This window comes from Cervus elaphus, chromosome 6, assembly GCF_910594005.1.
Source record: "Cervus elaphus chromosome 6, mCerEla1.1, whole genome shotgun sequence".
NCBI classification, from domain to species: Eukaryota; Metazoa; Chordata; class Mammalia; order Artiodactyla; family Cervidae; genus Cervus; species Cervus elaphus.
Window position 1 is genome coordinate 6,557,342 of NC_057820.1, and position 19,343 is coordinate 6,576,684.

At 45.5% G+C, this 19,343-nt stretch overlaps 1 protein-coding gene across 2 annotated transcripts in view; it reads right to left on the reverse strand.

Moving 5' to 3' along the window:
• BST1 (bone marrow stromal cell antigen 1) overlaps window positions 1-14,526 on the reverse strand; it is a 30,565-nt gene extending 16,039 nt beyond the window's left edge. For both annotated transcript variants that reach the window (XM_043906148.1, XM_043906149.1), the window contains exons 1-5: window positions 14,165-14,526; window positions 12,743-12,869; window positions 9,883-10,018; window positions 4,331-4,413; window positions 122-198 (exon numbers count right to left, since the gene is read on the reverse strand). In XM_043906148.1, the coding sequence (XP_043762083.1) occupies window positions 122-198; window positions 4,331-4,413; window positions 9,883-10,018; window positions 12,743-12,869; window positions 14,165-14,511 (770 nt within the window). In that variant the 5' untranslated portion in view covers window positions 14,512-14,526. The remainder of the gene's footprint in view (window positions 1-121; window positions 199-4,330; window positions 4,414-9,882; window positions 10,019-12,742; window positions 12,870-14,164) is intronic.
• Between the last annotated feature and the right edge of the window lie 4,817 nt (window positions 14,527-19,343).

The following is a 19,343-nucleotide window of genomic DNA, read 5'->3' on the forward strand; positions in this document are numbered from 1 at the left end:
TGGTTGTGCTCCAGCTGAACTTACAAAAGCACTAGGTTGGAATATGGGGATGATCCTCTTAAGCCTCAATTAAAAGACATCTTGGCATCTTTGTCATATATGCTAGGGCTCGAATTCTTACCCTTTTACAGGATAGGCTCCTGCTGGCTCTGAGCCATTTAGCATGATGTTGATCACCCCAGAACTATCTCTTGCATACTGCAAAAAAGAAACAAACATTTTGAGTTAGCCAAGACACCATTTTTCACCTATGAAATAGTCAACCGTTTTTTTCAATTGACAATCCTCAATACTGACGAGGGTGTGATAAATATGGTATTCCACAGAGCTAGAAGGGATGTAAATGGGCATATCTTGGGAAGCAAATTGCTTTGAAATGTGCAAACCTCATGCCTGTGATCTACCATCATAAAACAATACAGGACTTCCCTGCTGGTCCAGTGTTAAGAATCTGCCTGCAGATACAGGGGACATGGGTCCTGGTCTGGGAAGATCCCACAGGCCACCGAGCAACTAAGTCCATGAGCCCCAACTACTGAACCCACGCTCTAGAGCCTGGGCTCTGCAGTAAGAGAAACCACTGCAAAGAGAACTCCCACACCGCCACTAAAGAAAAGCCCCTTCAAGCAGCAACAAAGACCCAGCAGAGTCAAAATAAATAAAGAACTATTTTTTAAAAAATAAAATAATGCAAAAACACTATCAGATTCCAACCCTGGATCAACCAGTGTACACTATCTTATGCTGCTGCCATTACAAACAGCCTCACAAATCCCAGTGGCTTTAAACAAGAAAGGTTTATTTCATGCATATGTTACATGTGTATCACCGGTTTTCGGATTTGGGGTTTGGGTTTTCCTACATATGCTCCTGCTCTGGGACCCAACTTGAAGTCTCCATATCTGCAGATGTGGATAGTTTATCAGTGAAGGGAGAGAAAAAGTGGCAAGCCACAGACCAGTTCTTCAAGCCTTGCCCAGTGGCTCAGTGATAAAGAATCTGCCTGTAATGGGGAAGCCACAGAAGATTCATGTTTGATCCTGGAGGCGGGAAGATGCCCTGGAGGAGGAAATGGCAACCCACTCCAGTATCCTTGCCTGGAGAATCCCATGGACAGAAGAGCCTAGCGGGTACAGTCCGTGGGGTCGCAAAAAATCGGACACAGCTGAAGAGACTTGGCACGCACCCAGGCACCCAGAAGTCACGCAGTCACTCCTACTCACATCCTATTAGCCAGTGCAAGTCTCACAGAAGTAACTTCAAGAGACAGAATGAATGCAAAACACATGCCCGGAAGATGAGCCAGAAATACTCAGGAAACATCAGGAAGGATCCCCTGGAGCACAGAGAGTTATTCCACAGCACGGTTTGTAACCAATCTGAAACAGTCAGCCAGAGGGAAGGGTAAGTTCATCATGGCGCTCACACGTCTGAAATACGACCCAGCCGCCAGTAAAAGCCTACAGAAGGTTGGCCATAGCCCCAGAAGCGCTTACACCCAGAGCAAAGTGTGAGACAGATGGACAGGGCATGGCTTGCGCTCAACTCCGTTCAAAATGAATGGGCGGGGATTTCCCTGGTGGTCCAGCGGCTAAGCCTCTTGCGCCGTCAGTGCAGGGGGCCAGGGTTCGATCCCGGGTCCGGGACCTGGCTCCCGTGTGCTGCAACTTGAAAATATCCTGCCTGTCACAACTGAGACTCAGGGGAGTCAAATAAATAAAGAAAAACACGAAGATGAATGGGCAGAAGTGTGGGAATGAGTCAACCCCCGAAATTCCGAAGGCAGAGACAGGGCCAGAGAAATTCCCCAATCTGCTGCTCAGCACACTACTGGAGCATATGATTTCCCTGATAAAATGCTTCTTCCAGATGAAGGTGGAGCAGGGCGGGGCCGTCGCGCAGATCTGAGATACGCAAGGCTGGGCTTGTTCTCTGGCAGTGTTAAGTTGTAAGCGTTGGTTGCTCAGCCGTGTCAACTCTGTGATTCCATGGACTGTAGCCTGCCCGGCTGCTCTGTCCATGGAACTCTCCAGGCAAGAACACTGGAGTGGGTTGCCATTTCCTTCTCCAGGGGATCTTCCTGACTCGGGGGTCGAACCCTGGTCTCCTGCATCACAGGTGGATTCTTTACCGTCTGAGCCACCAGGAGAGCCTGGCCGCCCAATACCGGCCACAACACTGCTCCATGCCACCACGCCTGTCTCAGACTGCTTCCAAATATGCGAACATTCGAGGTTAAACCTGCAGATGCCAAGGTCTGACGACCAACGATTTGCTCTTAGGTAGCAGGAATGTGAATGATTAGTTTTTTTCTTTATATATTTTATAATTTGTCATTCTTTATCATGAGCAGCTATTAAACTAGTGATAATTTTTTTTTCATTAAAACAAAGCATGCCAGGACTTCCTTGGTGGTCCAGTGGTTAAGACAGCATTCTTCCATTGCAGGGGGCACAGGTTCAATACCTGGTCGGGGAACTAGGGTCCTGAATGCCGCATGACACAGTCAAAAAAAAAGAAAAAGGCAGATACAGTGAGGCTGTATGAAGTCATGGTCTCCGGTTGCTGCACTTATTAGCTCAGTAATTAGTCTGATTAAGTTTATTGGCCTCGTTTCCCTATCTGTAAAACAAGGGTAGTAAGAGTCTCTACTCATAGGAGTGCTGTGATGATCAAATTATTTAAAATGATATTACTATTTATGGCATATTTCTCTGCCATGGTTCAGATCCTCTCCTCATCAGTATATCAATGTTATACTATCTCTTTTCATGTTCAGACTCCCCAGCATGTTCTGAGGATAATGTGAGGATTATCTGAGGATAATTGTAAAATGTCTGTGTGTGTGTTAGTCACTCAGTCATGTCCCACTCTTTGCAACCCCATGGACGGCAGCCCGCCAGGCTCCTCTGTCCATGGGATTCTCCAGGCAAGAACACTAGGGTTGCCAATTCCTTCTCCAGCCATAAAGGGTGAGCATGGTTATGAGACTCCCATTTTAAATCAGAGGTGGCTTGGAGCACACTTTGAAATGGGGAAGGTCCACTGGGTAGCACGTGGGTTTCTCTGCATACGATGCTGACGTCACCCCTGCGTGGTCATTAGGACCCCACGTTCAGGTGATGATGTGGCCACACGCAGTCCCCCACTCCTCAATGAGGGGCTCAGGCAGCCCACCCCTTGGAGTCTGCACTCCAGGCAGAACCTGTGGGGAGTGAGCACAGACCGAGGGCTCCCCGAAGCTGGCAGGAGAGAGAGGAAGAAGAACTCCTTTGTCGGGAGCCACCCTCTGCTTAGTTCCAAACTCTCCCTGTAGCGGAAGATTTGACCAAAGTGCCTCTTGCCCTGATTAACAGTGGCCCTGGTAGACACCTGGTGATCCAGGATAGGAAATGAGACCAAAAGGGACATAGATAATCCTGAAAGGGGCTCGGTGGCAGGACCGGACATCACCAGACTCCTAGCCAATGCAGCTAACAGTTGACTGATCTTTGTCGGGCATTGATCTAAAAATGTCACCCTCTTATTTGGAATCTTTGGTCTAATGCTGGTGACAGCAAATGTAAGCTGCAGTCACTGGTGTTTTCTAGCTATTGATCACTATCGAATCTGCTTATGATATTCTCTAAGAAACAGACTGGCCTTTAGGGGACCATGGGACCTCCCTGGTGATTCAGACGGTAAAGTGTCTGCCTACAATGTGGGAGACCCGGGTTCGATCCCTGGGTCGGGAAGATCTGCTGTAGAAGGAAATGGCAACCCACTCCAGTACTCTTGCCTGGAAAATCCCATGGGTGGAGGAGCCTAATAGGCTACAGTCCATGGGGTCGCAAAGAGTCGGACATGACTGAGCGACTTCACTTTCACTTTCTGCGCCTCGAGTTTATCTCTGGTCTCCTATCATCTCCTTCCCCAAGAATATCAGCCTTCTGGATGCTTCTGACCCCACATATAAATCTCAGGCATCCCAGGTTCTCCCATAAAGCAGGGGTTACACCACTTCACATCACAACCAACATCACATTGGTTTGAAATACTAACAACCGCGACACAACAGTAATAATAACGACTGTTTAAGATCCCCATCTGAAGCTACCATTCAGAATATTTTCTCTGCCCCAGGCACTGCATTAAGCATTTCAGCTTCTTAAATCCTCACGCCTTTATGGAGCAGAGAGGCTGAATCAGAACGTGGCAGAAAGTGAGACTCGTGGAAATTAAGGAATGAGGCGATGGCCCATTCCTCCTCAGTGATGCCTCTGAACACTCCGGCCCCCTCTTCCCAGGTTCCACACCTGCTCTGCCACCCAGCAGCGCATCCTAGGATTACCTGGACGGATGCGCTTCTCCAGAAAGAATCCACAGGGTTGTTTTCACAATCTTCTGATGTTGGACAGGATTGGTAGTCGAGTCCTACAGGGAAAACAGACAGACACATTTCATTTCAAGGATTATAACAGGAAGGGGAAAAAAAAAAAAAAACAGGAAGGGATTTATTGAAAATATTTGCTGGGTCCACTATAGGTACACATATAAAGATTTTTTTTAATGTGGATTTTTTTTTAATCTTTATTGAATTTGTTACACTATTGCTTCTGGTTTACATTTTGGCTTTACGGCCAAAAGGCACGTGGGATCTTGAGCCTTCCCCAGCCAGGGCTCAAGCCCACATCCCCTGCATTGGAAGGTAAAATCTTAACCACTGGGCCACCAGGGAAGTCCCTCCACAAAATATATTGAACTGCTTTCTATAGAATGTGTATGGGCTTACAATTCATAGCTCTGTCTACCTAGACCACAAGAAGCCTGGTGAGGAACATCCAACCCCTGATAAGAAGATATTTGTCATTCTGCTCCACACAAATGTGAAGAAGGTGGAGAATTGAACAGTTGGGGTATTTCTCTGCTGGGGCTCTAGTCAGTGGTGCATATACTGATGTGGGTGTGTGTGCTCAGTCACTCAGTGGTGTCTGACTCTTTGTGACCCCATGGATTGTAGCCTGCCAGTCTCCTTTGTCCATGGAATTTTCCAGGCAAGAATACTAGAGTGTGTTACCATTTCCTACTCCAACATATATATATATATATATATCCAAAAGTTATATAATATTATAAATTATACACATACTAAAATTATAAATATTTTAAATGTATATGCATAACATGTATATATATATATATATATATATATATATATTTTTTTTTTTTGCTTTATTGGGAGAAATGTCTTCTGCAAGTAGCACAAGTCTTGGAAGTAAATACAAGAAAAACAGACCAAGAAAATAACAGTCCTTAGCCAGAAAGCAGAAATTTTATAACATTTAAAATATTCAAAATGTTAAAATGTACCACATTTAAAAATTTTAAGTGTGAAATTCAGCAGCTATAAAATGGGATTTGTCCCCCATTTACTCTATTAAAAAAAAAAAAAGGAGAAAGTGCTCACTGACAATTCATTCCAGGGAGAACCAAGCAGGGCACCGTGTGAACATCTTGAAGGGAAAGGCACGGCGTTTCCTCATCCCCTCTGGGTGCACCAGCATCTTAAGGTGCTCACCAATTTGGAGGCTTCCCGAACCCCATCAGACAGGGGTCTTTATGGAGATTTCATGATGTAGGTGTCACTGAGTCAATCGTGGGTGATTAGCCCAATCTCCAGTCCTGCTCCCCTTCCCAGAGGACAGAGGATGGGGTTGAAAGTTCCAGCTTTCTAATGATGCCTCTGTGTTTTTGGCAAGCAGCCCCCAGCAAAAGTTACTTAGCAGCTCCCAACCACTGTCATCGCATTACCATACAAGACACTCATCACTCCTGAAGCCAAGGTTTTCAAGAGCCTTGCCAGAAACCAGGGGACCAAGACCAAATATTCATTTCTATTATACCACAGTCTCCCTCTCTTCCATCTAGTCAAAGCTATGGCTTTTCCAGTCGTCATGTACAGATGAGAGAGTTAGACCATAAAGAAGGCTGAGTGCCGAAGAATTGATGCTTTCAAACTGTGGTGCTGGAGAAGACTCTTGAGAGTCCCTTGGACTGCAAGGAGATCACACCAGTCAATCCTAAAGAAAATTAACCCCGAATATTCATTGGAAGGACTGATGCTGAAGCTGAAGCTCCAATACCTTAGCCACCTGATGCAAAGAGCCAACTCATTAGAAAAGAACCTGATGCTGGGAAAGATCGAAGGCAGAAGGAGGAGAGAGCAGCAGAGGATGAGATGGTTGGATGGCATCACTGACTCAATGGACATGAATTTGAGCAAACTCCGGGAGATGGCGAAGGACAGGGAAGCCTGACGTGCTGCAGTCCATGGGGTCGAAAAGAATAGGACACGACTGAGTGACTCAGTAACAGCTCCCTCTCTTCAGTGTTTCCATCACGCTCCCCCTTCAGCCTCCCCCACCCTCTGCAGGATAATCAAACTGCAGCCTCCTGATCACAGTCCACTGGAAGAATGGCCACAGACATTTGATCTGTACCCTGCCATGCTTCCCATTTCACTCAAAGTGAAAGCCAGTGTCCTGAGCCATCATGCCCTTTATTCCCCTAGCCTAGTAGCTGACGACTTGCCTCTTCACTCACTGCCTGCCTTTCTGTTCCTTGAATCTGCCAGACAGACTCCCATCTCAGGGCCTTTGCACTTACAGTTCCCTGCATGAGGAAATGTTCTTCATCTCCTTCAGGCCTCTACTCAAATACCAGCCTCTCAGTGAGGCCTTTTCTGGGCCCAAGTAAAACTGCATGTCCCTTTCCCCACCAGCCAGCACTCCCTACCCTCTTTTCCCTGTTTCATTTCTCTCCATAGCCTTCAATTGTTTGGCAGACTATAAATTATCACTTGCCTATTTATGATCTTATCTTCACCCCTGTAAGGGTGAGGTGTTATTTTGCTGGTTTTATTCTGTCTTGTGTTCCTAGTGCTTAGAAGAGCAAACACTGGCGTGGAGCAAGTACTCTACGAACTTCATGGATGGATGAATGAATGGAGGACAAACAGAACTGAGCTTAGGTTAACATTTCTTTTAAATTTTCTTGAGAAATCTTATTGGCGTATAGTTTCCTTAACGATGTTGTGTTAGTTTCTGCAGCAAAGTGAACCAGCTATGTGTGTGTGAGTGGCTCAGTCGCGTCTGACTCTTTGTGACCCCAAGGACTGTAGGAAGTAGGCTCCTCTGTCCATGGGATTTCCCAGGCAAGAATACTGGAGTGGGTTGCTGTTTCCTTCTCTAGGGAATGTTCCCAACCCAGGAATTGAACCTGGGCCTCCTACATTGCAGGTGAATTCTTTACTAAATCAGCTACATGTATACATATATCTACGCTCTTGGATTTCGTTCCATTGGGGTCACCAGAGAGCACTGAGCAGAGGTCCCTGAGCTATACAGTATGTTCCCGTTAGTTGTCTATTTTATACACAGTAAGCTAACTCTTATATATAGTAAGTTAACCCATAAGTTATACACAGTAAGTTAACCCATCAGTAAGGACTGATGCTGAAGCTGAAACTCAAATACTTTGGCCACCTGATGTGAAGAACTGACTCCTTGGAAAAAAAACCCTGATGCTGGGAAAGACTGAAGGCGAGAGGAGAAGGGGACGACAGAGGATGAGATGGTTGGATGGCATCACCAACTCGATGGACATGAGTTTGAGCAAGCTCTGGGAGCTGGTGACAGACAGGGAGGCCTGGGGTGATGTAGTCCATGGGGTCGTGAAGAGTCAGGCATGACTAAGCAACTGAACTGAACTGAAGTTAACTTTTAAAGTGACTCCAATACCCAGGGAGGAAGAATCTCCAGTCTTCACGAAGGGACCACCTCCCTGCACCCACTTCCTTGCTGGCCTTGGTCCTGCTCAGTGTATAAGATTCACAGAGAGCTAAGAGCCTCTGGGAAGCTTTTGGAGTCTCTGATCCATGCTGGTGTCTCTCTCTGCTTACTCCTGAGTGGCCAGTCCTTCCTGCCTCAGAGCACATCTCTCTGGACTAAATGCCCCGCCCCTGCGTACCACCAAGGCTACAACCTCCCACCGACCACCAAGGCTACAAGCTCCCTGAGGGCAGAGACCACTGTATTGCCAGCAGGAGTCAATGAATAAGAAGTATCTGCATTACCATCAGGTTGGCTTCTGTGACTTTAACTTTCATTGCGATTTCTCCAACTACAAGTTGGCACTTGCCATCCACCTCTACAAGGATAAATCATGAGCCACTGCAGTTGCTGCCCTTCAACACCTCTTGAAAAGAGTTTAGGGTGGAGATCAAAAATGAGGCGCTCTGTGCTCTGGGAAAAACCGGCAGAACAGGTCTTCAGACAGATATTTTCAAGAGATTTTACGAACCCAATTCTTGCATCTCCTCGTACCTAGAAAAGCACTAAAATCCTTTGTGGTGATGTCTGCTCCTTGTGACTAGCAGCCAGTCTTTGCTAAAGTGAGTGCCTGACTGTACACACCCCCTTCACCAAAATCATACGTAACACTGACCTTCCCCACTGCCTCTTTAGAGCAGTTTCTCAGCGCTATCTGAAATGCTGTCTCCCAGACTATAGTCTTCATGCTGCCCTACAGGAAACTGACTTGCCGCTCTAACACTGTGCATTTTCTTTTTCAGTTGACAATTTGAATCTCAAAATATCTGCTAGTGGTCTGGAGTGGTTTCAGAACCAGTGGGAAGAGGGGTGAATCTTGGCCCCAGTTCCTCAAGTCATTTAACTGCCTTCAGCTTCAGTTTACCTCTCTGAGTATAGTGAGATAGAGTCACGCAGGACTGAAATCAGACGGTCTAACTTTGCTGCTAACAATGCTGCGCACTCCCGAGCTAGCGTCTCAGCCTTGCTGTGCCTCAGTCTCCTCGTTTGTCAGAACAGGAATCAGGAGAGGACTATCCCACGGGGCCATTGCAGGGATTCAATGAGTTAATACAGTAACTCCCCTACTACAAAGCTTCAAGTTGCGAACTTTCAAAGATGTGGGTGTGCATCTGGTTCCAGCAAGGAGCCAGAACCTGCACCGTCAACAACGGGCGCGAGTGAATCTCAGCTCGCCCTCTGTCTCCGACTGTTGACAACCTTTCAGCTCTACCATCTCCCACTTCCTCCCCCTCCTCTGGTCAGTAACTCTTCTTGCCTGTTCACTGGATGCCAGCCCCTGTATGCCAGCTGTTGTCCTGTACTTTTCAAGGTACTGTAGTATAAGGTTAAAAATGTTTTCTTTATTCTTGTGTTTGTTTTTTATGTATTGTTTGTGTGAAAAGTACAGTGCTATGTAGCTGATTGTGTTAGTCGGGTACCTAGCTTACCTTATTGGACTTACGAACACACTCTTGAAATGCAACTCGTTCATATGTAGGGAACATACTGCATATGTAAAGTGCTTAGAACAGCACCTAGCAAAGATGGATGCTCTCTATTACTGTTATTAATTATTATGATGATGACGACCACTTTACCTGGGAGGGAGGATTTGAGGGCAATCAGATGAGATAAATGCATATGAAAGCATTTAACAAAAACGGCAAGTGCATTGAAAGTCACTCAGTCGTATCCGACTCTTTGCAATCTCATGGATTATACAGTCCATGGAATTCTCCAGGCCAGAATACTGGAGTGGGTAGCCTTTCCCTTCTCCAGGGGATCTTCCTGACCCAGGGATCAAACCCAGGTCTCCTGCACGACAGGTGCATTCTTTACCAGCTGAGCCACCAGGGAAGCCCAAGAATACTGGTGTGGGCAGCCTGTCCCTTCTCCAGCAGATCTTCCCAACCCAGGAATAGAACCAGGGTCCCCTGCATTACAGGCAGTTTCTTTACCAGCTGAGCCACCAGGGAAGCCCCACAGTAGATAGGAACACTGACTTTTCCTGTGATACATGCAGAAGTCTCACCTGAGGCATTTGTCTGTCGACACCAGTTCAAGAAATCTCCGAGCCTGCCGTACAGAACGTTGCAGAGCGGCACAACGCGGTGGCCGTTCTCTGCGTAGCTGGTGACGAGGAGGTGGTTGTTTTCCCAGAACAGGGACTGAGGAAAAATCAACACAAAATGAAAACATTAAAAAAATCACAACAGATTCCTTCAGGCACAGCATCATGAAGACAACTCAGGACAATCAGTTCTCATTCAACTGAGACTTGCCTTATGACAGGCAAATATTGTCTTTGTCTTTACTGACCCCCTTGGGGAGGGCTGCCCACTCTCTTCTGTTTATTGCAGGTGCGTGTTAGTTGCTTGGTCGTGTCTGACTCTTCGTGACCCTATGGGCTGTAGCCCGCCAGGCTCCTCTGTCCATCGGATTCTCCAGGCAAGAATACTGTAGTGGATTGCCATTTCTTTCTCCAGGGGAATTTCCCTATCCAGGAATTGAATCCAGGTCCCCCACACTGCAGGCAGATACTTTACCGACTGAGCTACGTGGGAAGCCCAACCCAGGGATCAAATCTGGGTCTTCCACATGGCAGACTCTTTACCATCTGAGCCACCAGCAAACATCTTTATTGCAAGGGTATCATGCAAATGCTAATGAAATATTTTCCCAGCAGTGACAAAAAGTAGATAGGTATTCCCTGATGGCTTAGATGGTGGCTCAGACGATGGTAATGCAAGAGATCTGGGTTCAATCCCTGGGTCAGGAAGATCCCCTGGAGAAGTGATTGGCTACCTACTCTAGTATTCTTGACTGGAGAACCCGTGGACAGAGGAGCCTGGTGGGCTATAGTCCATGGGGTCGCAAAGAGTTGGACGTGGCTGAGTGATTAATGCACACCAGCTCTCTTCCCTTTATTGCAAGGGTAACATGTAAATGTTAAGAAATATTTTCCCAGCAGTAAAAACAAAGTAGATAAGTAGATACATATATATAGGCTTCCCTGGTGGGCCAGTGGTAAAGAATCCGCCTGCCAATGCAAAAGACACAGTTCAATCCCTGGGTTGGGAAGATTCCCCTGGAGGAGGAAATGGTAACCCACTCCAATATTCTTGCCTGGGAAATCCCATGGACAGAGGAGCCTGGTGGGCTACAGTCCATGGGGTCACAAAGATTTGGACATGACTTAGTGACTAAGCGTGCGCGCACACACACACACACACACGTACTTACATTTTCTAGTACTTAAAAAATGATAGATTTTTTTAAAATCAAGGGACCTGGGTTTGAATCTTGGGTCTGTAACACCCTAAATGTGTGATCATGAACACGCTAAGTCATCTCCCTGTGCCTCAGTTTCCACACATGGAAAATGGGGAGTATGAACCCTTTCTCTTCTCTCACAGTTGTGACTAAGATGACGTATAATCACAGATGGATTCCTAAAGGGTAAGGTGCCTCAAAAACACATTGCTTTTAGATTATACTTTATAGTTTTCTCCTATAAAGTTACAGTGTTTTCAGACACTAATAACACAAATGACAATATTCCCCTCATCACGCCATCATATCCTTAGTATCCCAACCAGGGTCTCGGTCTAGACTGGATGGTACCCAAGGGCAGACTGTGTTCCCTATTGCATCTGAAACCCTGAGAACAATGCCTGGTACATAAGAGTAGCTCAGTGTTCATGAGTCTCAAAGTCTATGAGAAAGGAGAACAAATATAGCTGCTCCCAGGCACTCCCCTGAGCCTTCCCAGGTGATGCTAGTGGTAAAGAACCCAGCTGCCAATGCACCTAAGAGATGCAGGCTCCATCCCTGGGTCAGGAAGATCCCCTAGAGAAGGCATGACAACCCACTCCAGTGTTCTTGCCTGGAGAATCCCATGGACAGAGGAAGCTGGTGGGCTACAGTCCATGGGGTCACAAAGAGTCAGCCATGACCGAAGCGACTTAGCACGCATGCATGCAGGCACTTTTCTGGCCGTCCCATGGCTACGACGCTGCACTTCTATTGCAGGGGTTGCAGGTTTGATTCCTAGTCAGGGAACTGAGACCCTTCATGCTGCACAGTGCAGCCAAAAAGAAAGAAAAAACAGTAACAGCTCCTCTTTTCACTGACAGAATGACTGCAAGATTCAAATGGCAGCATATATTCAAAAAGCATGTTTTCAGCCTATTATACATTTGAACCTCCCAGTTCCATTCACCTGACTCTACCTAAAATAAAAAAACAAAAAAACAGTCAGATGTTTTCATTTGTAAACATCAGTACTACATGACTTTACAATGAAAAAAATCAAGTTTTTATGTCAAAAATAAATATGCCCTTCATTAAGAAAAAAAGAATTTATGTCAGAGAAATAAAAATGGTATCTAGCATTCTCTAAATTCAAGGAGTTGTTCTAAACAAGCAGTTTACAAGGATGTTTTCATTTACTTCCACTGTATTAGGGATTCAAGTGCAGACAGGATACACACATGTAAACCACTTGTGTACATGTTAACCAGTTTCTTAAAGAAACTGGTCCTGAATGGACATCATCTTAAGGCCTGATGAGAGGAGGGACTGGTCTCCTGGAAGAATATTGAGAGGGGGTGTTTCTGAAGTCTTCAAGGTTCAAGCCTCTGGGGTAGATTAGGATGGAGACTATTCAGAACTGGCCAGGTGTAGCGGTCCCGCAGGAAATGTGTGGTGACACCCTGATGTTCTAGTGGTTCCTACACTGAATTCTTGACTTAAGAAAGCTCCTTCTGCCCACGACAGGGAGGGGACGCAGGGGCACGAGTGAAGACAGAGTCGCCTTCCCACCAGCCGACTGGCACTCCTTGGGAGTTGGCTGCTTGATGAAGCAGAGCAGAGTCCGAAGGCAGGGTTACCTTGTCTCTGGGAATGGAGTGTCTGGAGAGGTTAATAAAAAGGTCATAATCCGAGGGGCGCACAGAACAGGGATCCTTATCCAGCACCACTTTAAAGGCTTCCCAGATGGCTGTGCAGTTCTTGTCCCTGCAGAAAAGCACATGTTTGTTTGGGGTTTTTTTGGTTTTTGTTTTTTTTTTTTAAAGACTACATTCCAGTGTGATACATTTCCTCTTCTCTCTCCAAGTTTTTTTATGAGCGATTTTGTCAAATATCAGCACTGCAGAAGTGGGCATACAAAAAAGACAGGAAATTGCCATGACTCATGCGTTGACCCCAGTTCAGAAGAGGAAGAAAAATAACTTTGGTGATGGATTTAGAAATCTGACAGTGGAAGTGTCTTTCAGAGGTGCCACATACATCTCGTGGAACTTAGAACAGGCTCACAGAGATGGCAGAAAATGCAGGTAGCTAGAAGGAGACAATTCTGATAAATCACATGGGCTCCTGGCTTTAGGTGCCCCTTCACTTAGACACAGGTCCATCTTGCGCTTGGAGGCCAGGTGAGATCAGGCGGACAGGCAGGACCTCATGTTAATAAAATCAGGAGTGAGGACCAAGTGTGGAAAAATTCCACCTCCCACTAAGGCAGGAAGCATGACCTACAGAGCCTGCAGCAACTCCTAAGTCCCGCCTGGCTTTCCAAAAACACTTTCCACCCTTTTCCTACCTTGGTATTTCTCATGCTGGGCAGTGAATAACATGGGTGTTCCCTGTGTTACTCTCTGTTCTTTTTTATTTGCCTAAAATGCGTCTCAATAAAAACAAATGGCACAAGAAAGGGGCCTTGTGAAAACTGAAAAGGTGTCTCCCAAGAAGGAACAAAAATTACTACGAACCACAGTGCTGGCAAGAGAGACTCAGACTTTTAAACGGCCTGTAAATGAGGAGATGTGAAATGTGAACTCCCAAAGGAGTCGGGCTCCGGGAATTCCAGCTGGAGACCACGTTCCTGGGTCTGAGCATTCTGCTTAAATTTTAAGCTGGTTGCGATCCAAACACACCGCTGCCTCATCCTCATCCACCAGCCCCCAAACACACCCTCCTCTTCATCTTTACACACACACACACACACACACACACACACACACACACACACACACACACACGACTCACCTCCAGACCCCAACAGCGCACTCAGGCACCCAGTAGATTCCCCACCTCCTCCCTCTTCACCCCACACCCCTCCCCATTTGTCTCACCCCCTCCCCCCTTTGTCCCACCCCTCCCCCCTGTATCCCACCCCTCCCCCCTTTATCCCACCCCTGCCCCTTTATCCCACCCCTCCCCCCTTTATCCCACCCCTCCCCCTGTGTCCCACCCCCTACCCCTTTCCCCCACCCCCCTCCCCCTCCGGTTCCCCAGCCCCCTGCCGCGCTCACCGCAGCTCCGGGTTCTGCAGCACGGTCTGCTCGGCGCAGCGGCCCAGGAAGATGCTCTGCAGGTGCGGGGTGGTACCCGGCCCGCTCCAGCGCGCGCCCGCGGCGCCGGCGACCGGGGGCCACCGCAGATGCAGCAGCAGCAGCAGCAGCGCCGGCCGCGGGCGGCCCCCGCGTGCGCTCCCCGGGCCAGCCATCGCTGGCTCTTCGGGCGACTCTGCTCCGGGACCCGCCCCTCCCCTCCCAGCCCGGTTGAGCGGCCCCCGCGCCGCGCTCTTAGCCCAATCGGCACCCGCGCTCACTTCCTGTCCCCCCCTTTCTGCTTCAGCTCCGGGACCGAGTTGGGACATCACCCCGGGCAGGACTACTGCCCTCAGCTAACCGTGGCCAGAGTCCACCGGGAGGGAGCTCCCAGGAAGCAAGCAGGTTGGAGAAGGGGTGGGACGAGTTCAGTCCCCCAAGGGAAGATTTTTCCAAGTTTCACACCGACAGCTTTCAAAGACGTCCTCTTTCTCGACGGCCCAATAATAAGTGAATGATATTTGCTTTCAGGAAATAATTATTATTTATTACAAAGTGCCAAGCGCTCTGAGTGCATATTTTTCATTGCCTTATCACAATGCCTCTCTGGGCTATATTTATCACTCCCATTCACAGGTGAGTAGCTTCAGGGAAATTAAGTAACTTGTCCAATGTTACAGACTCCTTTCCAGATAGGTGCAGAATTCCTGAGATATCAGTGCAGGGAGCTAAGATTAGCAGAACTCCACGTGGAGGGCCAAGTCCTCAGTCCCTCGGTGATGATAGCTTTGAACGGAGTGTCTGGCAGACATGTAATAAACGTGGGAGGTCTGTGAGAGGTAGGGTGGGAGGATTCTAGAATTTACATTATTAAATTTAGATTTAATAAATTTAACTTTTAATGTAAATAATTTACATTATTAAATTTACATTTAATAATTTACAGCATTTACATTATTAAAGTTTTATTTTAATCTCTTTTTTTTGTTTTTGAAGTTTTAATCAAAACCCTCATTCTCCTGTCCAGTCCCTTCCTAACTGAACTCCACTTTCCAGAAATAAGCATTTAAAATTTTTTCAGCAGGTTTTTTTTTATTCCCCTGGTATTGACTTCCACATTTCCAAATAATAAACCTATATGCTGTTCTTGATGTTTCCGTCTTGGATAGTATCTTTGACTTCCCACTGTGGAAAAGGAAATTTGAACTTTAACTCCACATATCCTCAAAAGGCAGCCTTAGGACTTCCCTGGAGGTTCAGCAGCTAAGACTTCATGCTCCCAATGCAGGGAACCTGGGTTTGATCCCTGGTCAGGGAACTAGATCCCACAAGCTGCAACTAAAAGTTTGCATGCCACAGCTAAAGATCTCCCACGCTGCAACTAAAGATCTCTCATGCTGCAATAAAGACCTACTGCAGCCAAATACACTGGGAGGAAAAATACAGCCTTCTGTATCTTTCTTTAGGCAAGTCTTTTTTTTTTTTATTTTTAAGATTTATTTATTTTTATTATGGCTTCCCTTGTAGCTCAGTCGGTAAAGAATCTGCCTGCAGTGCAGGAAACCCAGGTTCAATCCTTGGAGAAGGAAATGGCAACCCACCCCAGCATCCTTGCCTAGAAAATCTCATGGACACAGGAACCTGGTGGGCTGTAGTCCATGGGGTTGCAAAGAGTCGGGCACGACTGAGCGACTAACACTTACGTACCTACTGTTACGGCTACACTGGGTCTTGGTTGCTGCCTGCAGTCTTTCTCCCACCATTCCCCACCACTGGCTTATTTGTTTACTTGGTGTAATATGTACACTTATGATTATGGTCAAATTCTCTACCAGACTTTTAAATCCCTCAATGCATTTTAAAGCATCAGTCAATATTTCAGGTGTCTCATGCTCTCTTTCTTTTTGCTTCTTGGAAACATCCTTTCTTGTCCAGTTTACTGTCCCAATCTGAGCTCACTGCTCTCAAGTTGCTGCATAGTTGTCTTGCAGTGGTCCAGGAAGATGCTGGTTCTCCTCTGTCTTGAGTTGATGTCCTGTTTCCTAGATCTCCTGTCTTCTTTCTTGTTCTTTAGATCGCATCTTCCAATAGCATCTTCAGAAGATGCCATAGGGGCTAAATTTTTTGACTTTTGCATAATAATGTAAAATGGCATTATTCTACCCTCACACTTCACTGAGAGTTTGGTTGGAGAGAATTTTAAGTTGAAAATCATTTTCCCTCAAAATTTTGAAGGTAGTGCGCCATTGTTTTCTGATGTCTATATTATTGTTGAAAGAGCCAAGGCCATTTTCCTAATCCTGTTTATTTGACTTTCTCTCTGGAAGTCTTTAGGATAAATCTCAAGAGTATGAAATTTCAGAGATGAACTTGAGAGCAAGCCATTTCCATTCATTGTGCTGACAGCTCTAGGAAGGATGTTTCCAAGAAAAAAAAAAAAACAAAAACAGAGAAAACGACAGACAGTGCGAAAGAAATCACCTGAAGTATTGACTAATGCTTCTGAATGCATTGAGAGATTTATACATCTTGCAGATAATTTAACCATGATTACAAATGTATGTGTTAACAGAATACGAACCAAATAAACTTGGGAGAAGGGAGACAATTATTATCTCTCAGTTAAGTAAGTTTACAAGAAAAAAACATAATCACAGAATACTCTAAGCTCAGCTATGAATAATATTCATGAGACACAATAATGTAAATGCTGACTACTGCTTTAACACTTACATCCAGAAATTAGAAAGAATTCAACAACTCAAAAATAATAAAAACCACCCAAATTTTAAAATGGTATCTGCTTTTAAAATATGAGCAGACAGCTCACCAAGGAAGATATTCTACTACTAGGTATTTGCCAAAGGAAAAAATGAAAATATGTCTGGAGTAACAGGCAAATTTGGCCATGGAGTACAAAGTGAAGCAGGGCAAAGGCTAACAGGGTTTTACCAAGAGAATGCACTGGTCATAGCAAACACCCTCTCCCAACAACACAAGAGAAGACTCTGTGCATGGACACCACCAGATGTCAAAATCAGATTGATTGTATTCTTTGAAGCCAAAGATGGAGAAACTCTATAAAGTCAGGAAAAACAAGACCAGGAGCTGACTGTGGCTCAGATTATGAACTCCTTATTCCAAAATTCAGACTTAAATTGAAGAAAGCAGGGAAAACCACTAGACCATTCAGGTATGACCTAAATCAAATCCCTTATGATTATACAGTGGAAGTGACAAATAGATTCAAAGGATTAGATCTGATAGACAAGAGTGCCTGATGAACTATGGATGGAAGTTCCTGACATGATACACGAGGCAGTGATCAAGACCAGCCCCAAGAAAAAAAAATGTAAAAAGGAAAAGTGGTTGTCTGAGGAGGCCTTACGAATAGTTGAGAAAAGAAGAGAAGCTAAAGGCAAGGGAGATAAGGAAATATATACCCATTTGAATGCAGAGTTCCAAAGAATAGCAAGGAGAGATAAGAAAGCCTTACTCAGTGATCAATGCAAAGAAATAAAAGAAAACACTAGAATGAGAAAAACTAGAGATCTCTTCAAGAAAATTAGAGATACCAAGGGAACATTTCATGCAAAGATGGGCTCAATAAAGGACAGAAATGGTATGGATATAAAAGAAGCAAAAGATATTAAGAAGAGGTGGCAAGAATACACAGAAGAACTATGCAAAAAAGATCTTCATGAGCCAGAAAACCACAATAGTGTGATCACTCATCTAGAACCAGACATCCTGGAATGTGAAGTCAAGTGGGCCTAAGGAAGAATCACTATGAACAAAGCTAGTGGAGGTGATAGAATTCCAGCTGAGCTATTTCAAATCCTAAAAGATGATGATGTGGAAGTGCTGCACTCAATATGTCAGCAAATTTTTAAAAGTTAGCAGTGGCCACAGGACTGGAAAAGATCAGTGTTCATTCCAATCCCAAAGAAAGGCAATGCCAAAGAATGTTCAAACAAACATACAATTGTACTCATCTCACATGCTAGCAAAGTAACGCTCAAAAGTCTCCAAGCCAGGTTTCAACAGTATGTGAACCATGAACTTCCAGATGTTCAAGCTGGTTTTAGAAAAGGCAGAGGAACCAGAGATCAAATTGCCAACATGCACTGGATCATCAAAAAAGCAAGAGGGTTCCAGAAAAACATCTATTTCTGCTTTATTGACTACGCCAAAGCCTCTGACTGTGTGGATCACAATAAACTGTGGAAAATTCTTCAAGAGATGGGAATATCAGACCATGTGACCTGCCGCCTGAAAAATCTGTATGCAGGTTAAGAAGCAACAGTTAGAACTGGACATGTAACAACAGACTGGTTCCAAATTGGGAAAGGAGTATGTCAAGGCTGTATATTGTCACCTTGCTTACTTAACTTATATGCAGAGTACATCAGAAGCACAAGCTGGAATCAAGATTGCCAGGAGAAATATCAATAACCTCAGATATGTGGATGACACCACCCTTATGGCAGAAAGTGAAGAGGAACTAAAAAGCCTCTTGATGAAAGTGAAGGAGGAGAGTGGAAAAAGTTGGTTTAAAGCTCAACATTCAAAAAACTAAGATCATGGCATCTGGTCCCATCACTTCATGGGAAATAGATGGGGAAACAGTGGAAACAGTGTCAGACTTTATTTTTTGGGCTTCAAAATCACTGCAGATGGTGATTGCAGCCATGAAAATAAAAGACGCCTGCTCCTTGGAAGCAAAGTTATGACCAACCTAGACAGTGTATTAAAAAGCCGAGACACTACTTTGGCAACAAAAGTCCATCTGGTCAAAGCTATGGTTTTTCCAATAGTCATGTATGGATGTGAGAGTTGGACTATAAAGAAAGTTGAGCACTGAAGAATTGACGCTTTTGAACTGTGGTGTTAGAGAAGACACTTGCGAGTCCCTTGGACAACAAAGAGATCCAACCAGTCCATCCTAAAGGAGATCAGTCCTGGGTGTTCATTGGAAAGACTGATGTTGAAGCTGAAACTTCAATACTTTGGCCCCCTGATGCGAAGAGCCAACTCATTGGAAAAGACCCTGATGGTGGGAGGGATTGAGGGCAGGAGGAGAAGGGGATGAAAGAGGATGAGACGGTTGGATGGCATCACCGACTCAATGAACATGAGTTTGAGTAGGTTCCAGGAGTTG